General features: G+C 39.9%; 2 protein-coding genes across 2 annotated transcripts in view; one reads left to right on the top strand and one right to left on the bottom strand.

The window, feature by feature from the left end:
- The first annotated feature begins 1440 nt into the window (after positions 1-1440).
- The window catches only part of mrpl51 (mitochondrial ribosomal protein L51), a 54815-nt gene continuing 44855 nt past the window's right edge, over positions 1441-11400 (top strand). The window contains exon 1 of the mRNA XM_062971764.1: positions 1441-1567. Coding sequence (XP_062827834.1) covers positions 1561-1567 — 7 coding nt within the window. The 5' untranslated portion in view covers positions 1441-1560. The remainder of the gene's footprint in view (positions 1568-11400) is intronic.
- Positions 5440-11400, bottom strand: part of ncapd2 (non-SMC condensin I complex subunit D2) — a 45944-nt gene continuing 39983 nt past the window's right edge. Inside the window, exons 28-31 of the mRNA XM_008119275.3 lie at positions 9324-9510; positions 9080-9221; positions 6568-6717; positions 5440-5792 (exon numbers count right to left, since the gene is read on the bottom strand). Coding sequence (XP_008117482.2) covers positions 5710-5792; positions 6568-6717; positions 9080-9221; positions 9324-9510 — 562 coding nt within the window. The 3' untranslated portion in view covers positions 5440-5709. The remainder of the gene's footprint in view (positions 5793-6567; positions 6718-9079; positions 9222-9323; positions 9511-11400) is intronic.

Genomic DNA, 11400 nt, shown 5'->3' with positions numbered 1-11400 from the left:
GACCTGAAACAAAGTTATTTGACAATGAGACACTGTAACCCTCTTTTATAGTTAGGTGTTGTCAAACTGTCTTTCTTACAGCAACCCTATGAATGAGACCATTTTTAAAAATCATGTCAGAAGCGACTCGCTTCTGGTGTGAGAGAATTGGCTGTCTACAGAGACGTTGCCCAGGGGACGCCCAGATGTGTTAGCTGGGAGGCTTCTCTCATGTCCCCGCAATCTAGAGCTGATAGACAGGAGCTCACCCTGTCTTTTGGTTTCGAACTGGCGACCTTCAGGTCAGCAGTTCAGTTGGCACAAGTGTTTAACCCATTGCTCCACCATGGTTCCTGAATGAGACCTAAGAGATCTTGTTATTAAAAGCCTTGCTCAGGTCCTGCAAACTCAGGGCTGTAATTTCCTTGGGTGAATCTCTACTCAGATCTTCCTCTTTTCTCACCCTTTCCAACAAGTCATGCAGCTCAAGTCAGTTTAGACTTTTAGTGAGACTTCAGGATTAAATTGCTACAAATCCAATCATTCCCCTTTTCAGTAGTCTCTCCTCCAGCACATTTTCAAGGAACTACAGCCACCAGCCATTGTCAGTACTATGGCAGACAAGGCCGTAGCCAGAAAAATTTTTTTGGGGGGGCAGGGTTTGAAAATTTTGGGCGGGGAAGGGGTTGAACCCGCTATAGGCCTGTCAATATTTGCTTGGGATAGTGCTTGTAGTTCCGGAGAGCCTCTTAATTTTTTTTTGCGTCTCATAGACTTAGCATAGGGAGTTGGTTAACCAGTCAAAATTCATAAGTAAACCAGTTTTTTTTTTAACCTGAAAAATTTCGGGGGGGGGGGGGGGTTGAACCCCTAACACACACCCCCTCCGGCTACAGCCCTGGGCAGAGATGATCCTGATCTTGGTGTTCAGCAATACATCTTTATACTCGAGGAGTATGCCTTTCTTGGTAGCCGTCCTTCCAAACCCAACACCATTTCTGATACAGGATGTTTTTAGCTTGAAAATAGCTGAATATCAGTCATAATAGTGTTGTGGAAGGCTTTCATGGCCGGAATCACTGGGTTGCTGTGAGTTTTCCAGACTGTATGGCGATGTTCCAGAAGTATTCTCTCCTGACGTTTCACCCACATCTATGGCAGGCATCCTCAGAGGTTCCTCTTGGCTGAAACCCGAATTTGGCTATTGCTCTTCCCTTTATGAGGGACAACAGCATTCCTCTTGCTGGCAAACACTCTGACCAAGGAGGCTTGGGGTTGAATAAGCTTCTCTGCTTGCATGAGAAGCTGCCTGGAGACTTTTAGAATTACCCTGGAGAGCCCTCTTGTGGCCAGACTGAGAAAAGCATGGTGCTGTAAGAAGTTGTTTTAATTGTGCCATCAAACTTTGCATATCTTTCTCCACAGCAGCTCCCCTAGAGACTTTTTGCTTAGTTGTGGGATGGGGAGGAGAGAGGCTGCAGTGTTCAGGAAGCTCAAAATGGCAGGCCTTGCAGCTGTAAGCAAAATGGCAGACGGCATCACTGCTGATGGTGGGAAAAAAGCAGGAAAAATCAATCACTAATGGGAGGTGAGTCCAGAGGAGCTTGTCAGGGAACCTGTAGAGGGAAATTAGGGGAAAAAACTTCCTTGCAAAGCAATGGGACCCCCAGGGGAAGGGAATGAAATCTGATCACAAACCTCTTCCCTTATAAGATCCTGTAAACTGAAAAATGCTGCCTTGACCACAAAAGATGTTTCTCACTCTGGGATGTTTTCTTCCAACACCACTTCCTCTATATCATGACTTGTTTTATTGTTGATTGATTGTTTTATTGTTATGTTTTTATATTGTTTGTGTAATGTAATGTAAACTTTTATATTGTTTGTGACCTGGGCTTGGCCCCATGTAAGCCGCCCCGAGTCCTTTTGGGGAGATGGGGTGGGGTATAAAATTATTATTATTATTATTATTATCATTATCAGGGGTCCCCAAATTAAGGCCTGTGAGCCGGATGCGGCCCTCCACAATAATTTACCTTGTCCTCACCCTAAAGTTTAGACATAGGGTTGCCCTACGTATGAAATGACTTGAAGGGATGCAACAACTGTCCTAATTAACTTGACTATTTCATTAGCCAAAAGCAGGCCCATATTTCCCATTTAAATACTTTCCCCATTTGGCACATTCTGCACTGGGTTCTATGAATTAGTCTCCTGTTTTAATATTGTATGTTTCATGTCGATTTTAACGATTGTTTTTACTGATATTGATGTTTTTATTGGTATAATTGTTTTATTGCTGTGCTATTGATATTTGATTGTTTTATTGGGCTAGGCCCCATGTAAGCCGCCCCGAGTCCCTTCGGGGAGACGGGGCGGGGTATAAAAATAAAGTTATTATTATTATTATTGGTAAGTTTATGTTGGCTAAAATGGTTCATTTTCAATATTGTATTTTTCTTTCGTATTTTTTGCACTACAAATAAGATATGTGCGGTGTGCATAGGAATTTGTCGATTACACCTCAGTGGAGGTAGATGCATGTTGCCATTTGGACTTCAGTAGAGAAGTATGACTTATGGACTTCAGTGAGTACAACTATATCTAAAGACTATGGACAATTGATTAAGAATGATACGCTGTGTACTCAACACACAGAGAACTACATTCTATCTATAACTGAACTTTAATAAGAAATGTGCCTGTATGGTGAATCAATACAAGATGTTTGTGAGTAAACAAAATACTGTGTAATATTTTTCAAAGATTTTGTCTTTTTAAATCTCTAAGTGCATATTTTAAACTAAGAGGTTTCAAGGGCAACTGCAATTGCAAAGAAACATCTTTTAAAATTCTTCTATCCAAATATATTTTTGTAGTGGCATGTCTTTAACCTTGGCAGTTTAAAGACTTGGTTCTTCAGTTTAATAGCTGACTTACATGTGTGCCATTATGTGAAAGTTTATGAATATCATTTGTTCAAAGGGCTGACTTATAACAAGGTCATGCTTTTCTTGACTAGTGGTTTTCAAAAGGTAGTCTCCACATGTTCACATTTGCAAAACGGATATGACATTTTTCCTTTTCTATAAGGTTATGATTGCCATTTATTTCCAAAGGGATATGTGCCTAGAGACCGGGTGCAGTTATTTCCAATGTTTCCAAGTTCCTTGCTGATGGTTCTTCTGACCAAGGAATGTTTTCAGTCTCTACACATCATATGAAAATAATGGTAATGTTGCCCTCATATCCCATATTACGTCCATATGCAACATAGTTATCTATTGGGCTCTTTCATTAGATATCACAAACATGTGTAATGCTAGACCAGTAGAAAAAAAATTAAGAGGGAATGACAACAGTGTTTCCTATAGTTTTGATTAAAGCTATTGACTTCATGCTATATCAATTGTTTCATTTTATGTCATTTTATTGCATGGCAAATTCCAGTGCTTTTCAGGTTTTTTATTACAGTAGTCTCGCTTATCCATCGTAAATGGACCGGCAGAACGTTGGATAAGCAAATATGTTGGATAATAAGGAGAGATTAAGGAAACGCCTATTAAACATCAAATTAGGTTATGATTTTACAAATTAAGCTCCAAAACATGTTATATAAGAAATTTGACAGAAAAAGTTCAATACACAGTAATGCTATGTAATTACTGTATTTACGAATTTAGCACCAAAATATCACGATGTATTAAAAACATTGACTACAAAAATGCGTTGGATAATCCAGAACGTTGGACAAGCAAGTGTTGCATAAGTGAGACTCTACTGTATGTGGAACCAGCACCCCCCTCCCAAAAGAGCCAGCAACTACCCTGTTTCCCCTAAGATAAGACATCCCCAGAAAATAAGACCTAGTAGAGGTTTTTCTGAATCGCTAAATATAAGGCCTCCCCCGAAAGTAAGACCTAGCAAAGTTTGTGTTTGGAAGCATGCTCGCCGAACAGAACACCAGAGCAGATCGGTAAATGTACGTACCATAGAGTGTTATACATGGAAATAATGGTAATAACAAGAAATTCTTGATAGGATTCACAGTTTGTCTGGTTATGCTGGTTTGTGATGACAACTACTGTCCAGCTTATAATAAATGTTCATTTTTTGTTCAACAATAAATGTGAATTCTTCTTCATGGAAAAATAAGACATCCCCTGAAAATAAGACCTAGAGCATCTTTGGGAGCAAAAATTAATATAATACACTGTCTTATTTTCGGGGAAACACGGTACCACCATATTTGGGTCCATTATCTGCTATGAATGGCACAAGGACTACAACTTTGATCAATGCAAAGTTCCTGCACTCATAAAGAACAGGCAGGCTTGCACGTAGGGGAAAAATATCAACTGTGTAGCTCAATGATCTTATTAACAACCATCCTGTGGCTCCTCAAAATGCTCTTAATCTCCCAGGCTTTATTTCATCAATTCTTGTTCACTGATATAACTGTAGTCTTACATCAGAGAGGTACTCATTCAGGCAGTATTTGCCCACTGTGAAAACTCAAGAAGTTCCTTGGGTTTGGCAGCAGAGGCAGCCAGCTGTTGCCTGCATCCAACTAGTTTAATATGTTGTTGAAGGCTTTATGGCTAGAATGACTGGGTTGCTATGAGTTTTCCAGGTTTTATGGCTATGTTCCAGAAGCATTCTCTCCTGACATTTTGCCCACATCTATGGCAGGCATCCTCAGAGGTTGTGAGGTCTGTTGGAAACTAGACAAGTGGGGTTAATATATCTGTGGAATGCTCAGGGTGGGAGAAAGAACTATTGGCTGCCTGAGGCAATTGTGAATATTGCAATTGGACAGCAGTGTTGTTTTTCATGTACTGTCCTGATTTTAGAGGTTTTTTAAATACTGGTAGCCAGATTTTGTTCATTTTCGTGGTTTTCTCCTTTCTGTTGAAATTGTCCACATGCTTGTGAATTTCATTGGCTTCTCTGTGTAGTCTGACATGGTGGGTGTTAAAAGTGGTCCAGCATTTTTGTGAACAAAATCTGGCTACTAGTATTAAAAAACTAAAAAATCAGGCCAGTAAATAAAGAACACTCAGAAAACAGGGGAATTCCAGACAAGAAACAATCAGGCCAGTTAACACCTCCTAACAAAGGATTCCCCCAGGTAGGAAGCAGCCAGGTTTTGAAGCTGCAACACTATTAAATGCTAATCAAAGTGGCCAGTTGCAACATTCACACTTGCCTCAGGCAGACAAGAGTTCTTTCTCCCACCCTGAACATCCCACCCTATAATTTAATATTTTACTGTGATATAGCAGAACAAATACAGGAAAAGCTATATGCTTATGTGAATCTTTTTATTACTTTTCATTTTATTACCAGCACCCATATCTGCAACAGGTCATGATCAGAAAGCAATTTCCATAGTGTAATGCATGACATCTAAGCAAATATCCATTGCATTGCGTTCACATACAAAACCAGGAGAAGTGGTGCATCATAAACACAAAAAGCTTTATTCCAAACAAATCAAATGTCCACAGGAAAAAAAAAAGATTAAACGAACGAGAAGGTAACACTATACAAAATATATGGAATGAGCAAGTCATTAAAAGCAAGACAAGCCCATCATAGATTACTGGCAAGGAGAAATAACAGAGGCAGGAAGTGGGGATCAACGATATGATCTCTACCTTGCTGGGGCAGCACAAGGAAATAAGACATGCCTACATGGCTGCTTCCTGCAGTCAGAGGAAGGCAACGTCACCGCACACTGCGGGATGATTTACGGGAAATGGGTGTGGTTTTCTTAGGTGTTTCCTCCTCTGTCATTTCAGCATGGAGTTCTGCAAAAGAATGGAAATATTTCACTTTGCAGCTAAGTTTGCATCTGTAGAGAGCGTATCAATGGGCAGCTGTTACAATCAGTCTCGTGGAACAATGTTTGGTTCCTTTTTATTCACTTTATGGATATTTAGCCTACTTTTCAGAATCAAAAACCTTGCCAAGGCAACTAAAAAAAACCCAGAGTTGATTATGGAAATATAGAAGAGGTGCGTCTAGCCCACTGCTTCTTAAATTGTGTGCATTGACAGCAAATGGGGTCCCCTTAGCTCAGTGGTTCTCAACTTGTGGGTCCCCAGATGTTTTGGCCTTCAACTCTCAGAAATCCTAACCACTTGATAAAACTGGCTGGGATTTCTAGGCCAAAACAGGTTGAGAACCACTGCCTTAGCTCAATGTTGGTGCCATGAAAAATTTGGCAACAGCAAAAGGTTTCTGAATGCCGCCTAGATATTCACATGAAACGGTTAGTAGTGTTTACAGTGGACTCTGCAGAAAATACTTCATTTGTGCCCCACAAAAAAAGGATAATCAGCCTGTTGAGCAAGTCTTGGAAATGCTAATGTATTATAATTAATATTTGATTTTAATACCTTTCTTATATCCTGATATGCCCCTGGTCACATACAAATTTATAAGGCAAAAAGGGGTGGAAAAAGTTTACAAAGCTCTGCTGCAGCCTACCTCTATCACTCTGAAACCTTTCTTGGAAAATAAGAATCATCCATTATGCTCCAACTACTACAGTGATCTGGCAAACAGAATATATATTCTCACCTTCCTCCAGACTGTTCTCCTCGTCGCTAGAAAAGACAATAGTAATTTTTGATTTGGTCTTTCTGTGAGGTCTGGAAACACAAGGCTCAGGAGTGATGAAGGAAGAGTCTGAATCTCTATTGCTGCTACGTAGAGGTCGTCGGCGTGAGCCTGGAAAAGAGAATTGAAAGTCTGAGGCCATATAATCCAGTTGAAAGCAGATAATCGGGATTTTATATGGCAGTGTATAAGGGGTCTGAATGAGTCAAAAAAAGACATATGAGCTGAATTCTTATTGCTCCAAAGGTAAGGTACGTTGCAGTATATTTTTCTATAAAAAGTTCTTCAATTTCAGTGACTGGAGGAAGACAATGCCTTCACACTCTGCATAATTCCTTTGTGGTACCTTCCCTATAAGCACTGCTCATTCCTTATGCCCTAATAATCAATCTACCCAAGCAATTCCTAAACAGTATTCTAAAGAACCCTAGTTTCCTCAAAAGCATAACAAGGGTTATGCAAAAAATCTTAAAAACAAAATATAAAATGAAATTTAAAATAAAACCATACGAGGCCAACTATTTGATTTACAATCTCTGGAATAGCTAATTTGTCCTACAACTACTGCTATCAGATATGTACTTACTGACTACTTTTCAACATTATTGTACTGTTTTAAATGTATTTATTGGATTATTCTAAATTGATTGTTTTAATTGCTATGCTTTATTTTTGTACTGTATGTCGGCATTGAAATTGCCAGATTGTGAGCTGCCCTGAGTCCCTTCGGGTGAGAAGGGCGGCATAGAAATGATGGAAATAAATAAATAAATAAATAAAACAAGATTGATTCACACAGTGAATGTTTCACACTGATTTCATATTTCTTTCTGATCTTTGTTCTTTCTTGTACCTTTTTTGAGATGAAAGACATTTAGGTTATTGAAATATCATTCATACAATATCAAGAGTAAACTTTATTTAAAAACTAGACATTACATATAGCAGTGGTTCCCAACCTGTGGTCTGTGGACCACCAGTGGTCCCCAAGAACGAAAATATGGTCCGCAGCCTCACTGTTACTACACCGTTGTAACAAGAGCGACTGGTCCCGCAAAACTCTTATAGTGCCGAGGCAACGGATATGTCGGGAGGGGAGACGCTGACTACTGACTACGTGCAAAAAAAATTCCTTCGTTTTCTTCAGGCTATTGTTTCGACTGTTCGTTTACACAAAATGAATGATGACATTTTCGTAGGAAACGAGGTGACACGAAAATAAAAGCCGCACAGTCATCATGCTTGCTTTCGTTTCCTTTCATTTTCGTCCCATAACAATAAGCAGGTACTGACAGAGGGCTACTTTCCCATTACAGCTGATGTGTACCAATGGGTCTTTGAGGATCATATTTATATTAATAATAAGAACAGCAGTTATCCTGGCAGCCTAAGCTGATTCTGGATCCAGGAGAGGAATGCTTTCCAATGACATCCGATATGGATCAATGGGTCTTGATCATATTTATATTAAGAACAGCAGATATTCTGGCACCCTAAGCTGAGTTTGGGTTCGGTAGAGCAGTGCCTCCCAATTACATCTGATGTCAAAATGCCTTCCATGTGTGGCGATTTTCACCCCACTAGCCCAAAACGGAGCTGGGGGGGGGGGGGGGGATGAATCTTGGAAGCCCTCCCATTGCAGCCAATGGTCCGAAAATTTGAGTTTTTTTGTAAGCCAGATGAAAATTTGTGTCATATAGGTGGACCATTTTCATTAGTGGGACACAAATATGAAAATGAGGCAACACAAATGAAACTACACAAAACGAACAGCAATTCTATACGAGTGCACACCTCTAATATGCTCTGTATCAGAAACTAGAGATGATGTGGTCTATCCAATGCAATTGTCTGAATCGGCACCCCAGATAACCAAACTGAATCTAAAGTTGATCAAAAACTGATGCGTAACCCTTTTGGTACTAATGTTGGAATGGTCCCTGGTCAAAGTTATCACTGGTCAAAAAAAGGTTGGAAACCACTGATATATAGGAAATTAGAAGACACATGTGAATTAGTGTAAAATGATCTACAACACATAGAAGTGTGGTGGAGTAACCTTTCTTGGAGATTTTTAAACAGAAGCTGGATCAGGAGGGCCTGAATTGTGTTCTTGAATGGCCAAATGGGGTTGGACTGGATGGCCTTTGAGGTACCTTCCAACTGTAGGATTCTATGGTACTTTGATTGCACAAATTATTATTATTATTATTATTATTATTATTATTATTATTAATATTACCCTGCTTTTTCTCTCCACAAGGAGACGCAAGGATAGTTACGTTTCCATGGAAAATAAATGCCTTCTAAAAGATTCTATGATCAAAAAAGCTTCTGATGTAGAAAACATGTATAAACAAACTTAGAAAATGATCAATGCTGAAAATGTTGGAAACTAACTTTAGAAATCAGGTGTGAATTTCCATTCTACACAGAGGATGTCTTAATGCAATTGTGTAAATGACAGACATACTTGCTGCTGTTTTTTTCGACGACTGCAGCATAGAAATATTCTTGTCTTCTTGGCCTATAGACTCCCCAGGAGCTTCAATGACAGAGTCCAGACCCTTGCTGTGACACACCCGGAGTTTCTGCTCAAATTCTTCGGTAATAGCCTAATAAAAGACACCACAAGCTCAACACAGTGGAAACTGTGTCTCAAAGGAAGAGAATACTACGGGCTTAGACTACAACAGTAAAAAATATCTGAGCTTCACCTTCATCTCAGGCTTTGTCCCCACCCTGCGGAGTCGAACCAGCATCGCCAGGAAGCAATTGTAGACCTCTTTGTCCTGAAGTTTGTCAGCAAAGCAATCAAAATTGTCTTGCATTTTACGGAGACCCCGTTCTGTGAGTGGCAGCAAGGTCAGGCAATAAGCCAGGTCGTGGTGCTGACGCTCTGTTCTGCAGGAGCAGGAGAAGGGACAACAATTTATTATTATGTTTAATTATACCCCACTTTATTTCTCCCAAAGGACTCAATAATAATAATAATTATAAATAAATAATAATAATAAACAAACACACACCACAAAGTCAAAACTAGGTCTTCCTATTACTTTAGAGGCTGCCCAGTATGTCAGCACCACAATGGCTCTTTCCAACTTTACCCCTGCTCCTCCAACTCAAGCCATGGTTAATGGAATTTTGAAAAAAGCAAACAGAAGAACTCTTGCCTGCTGTCTTCCCTATCAGAGCTCATTTCCTGGACAAAATTGATCTGAGAGTCTTCATTCTTTCTTCAGGTAATATCTCCGCTCATAAACTTATTCTCAGAAAGATGTTCACCCATATCATCCACTTCTAACACTTCTCCCTCAGCAGAAGAAGTCTTGGTACTGATGGCCATGGCCAAAACTGTTAATGGTACAAGTTAATGCCAAAATTGGGGAGCTGGAGCTCTGTGGACTCAGATTTGAACTGGATTATATGGCAGTGTAGACTCAGATAATACAGTTCAAAGTAGATGTGAATTATCTGCTTTGATAACCTAGATTATATGGTAGTGTAGAAGGGGCCCAAGTCAGCTAATCTGATTTCAAATGACTGCTATTTATTCTGGACCCAATAAATCGTGTTTCTTTCCCTTGGGATAGGGGACTCCTAAGATATTTTAAAATGTTCCATTTGATTTGTAGTAGAATCATCCCATCCCAAACAGTTTAAACAATGTGTGTATCAGAAAAAGGGGACAAGGAAAATATCTAAGTTCCTCAATGGTGAAGCAAGCAGATTTATGCAAGATCAGAAACACAACTGTTTCTAAATTACAAGAATTGGTGGGCATTTGGCAATTAATTTGCACAAACCCACATTAAAAATAGAGGAAGGAAAACAGTTTCAGAAATGAAAAGAGGAAGATGGCAAATTCATTAACTAAGGAAGAGTTGTTATGTGAAATAGCTTATGAATACTGGAGCCATGTTCGTGGTTAAAAAGGTTTGTCTGGCCAACTAAAACCCTGTCGTCAACAGGATTCCTCCCCTCCAAGGGCAAGGGTTGTGTCCTTAGCCTCTTTTTTGGGCTCTGAAACTGTTATGAAGCATATGTCGCTCCAGTTACATTGCTGATTCTGCACTATGCTGACAAAAGTCTTACAGGTGCCTCCTGCCTGTAGCCTGCAGGTAGTGATAGAAAATGAAAGCTTGTTTATGGCTCATCATGTGCACTAGAAAGCGAAAAAGCAGGGTGAGCTTGTGAGGCGGGGACAGGTATATACTATTTTGTAGTTCCATGCCTTGGAGGAAATCTTGGGCCCACCTTGCTCACCAGACTCAGGCTTTTTCCTGGAAAAAGCCAGTTCAAAAGCTAGCTTTGTATGTTTTTGAGGCTAATTAGTACAGTCCAGGCTATACTAATTCAAACCGCAGGTTGCCATCCTGTGAGCTCCAACTTGCGGTTTGAATTAGCATAGCCTAGACGCTGTTGGGCCAAGAACTAGGATGCAGACAGCAAAACTAGAAACGCTGGTAACAGAAGATGGGACAAAGTACTGATTGCAGCAATATCCGAAGCTATTTCCAGAGAGAGCAAAAGGAGATATTAAGTGGTAGAATAAGGAGTTGGAACCATTCAAGGAAGATGAAAATGGCGGGAAAAAGAGAGAGTGTTGTTTAGCAAATTCACTCCATACAAATTTATCAGAGCATGGCCTGCTCATTCGCGTTAACAAAAGGAAGCCTTACAAAACACCTTGGCCAGAACTTCCTCCTCAGTTTCTGGGCCTCCATTCAAACTGGCAGCATCTCTCTCTTCTAAAGAAGCAGCTGAGAATGCACAAATTGAAAAGCCTGC

This window comes from Anolis carolinensis, chromosome 2 (assembly GCF_035594765.1).
Source record: "Anolis carolinensis isolate JA03-04 chromosome 2, rAnoCar3.1.pri, whole genome shotgun sequence".
Lineage (NCBI taxonomy): Eukaryota > Metazoa > Chordata > Lepidosauria > Squamata > Dactyloidae > Anolis > Anolis carolinensis.
This window is presented reverse-complemented; position numbering and strand designations above follow the sequence as displayed.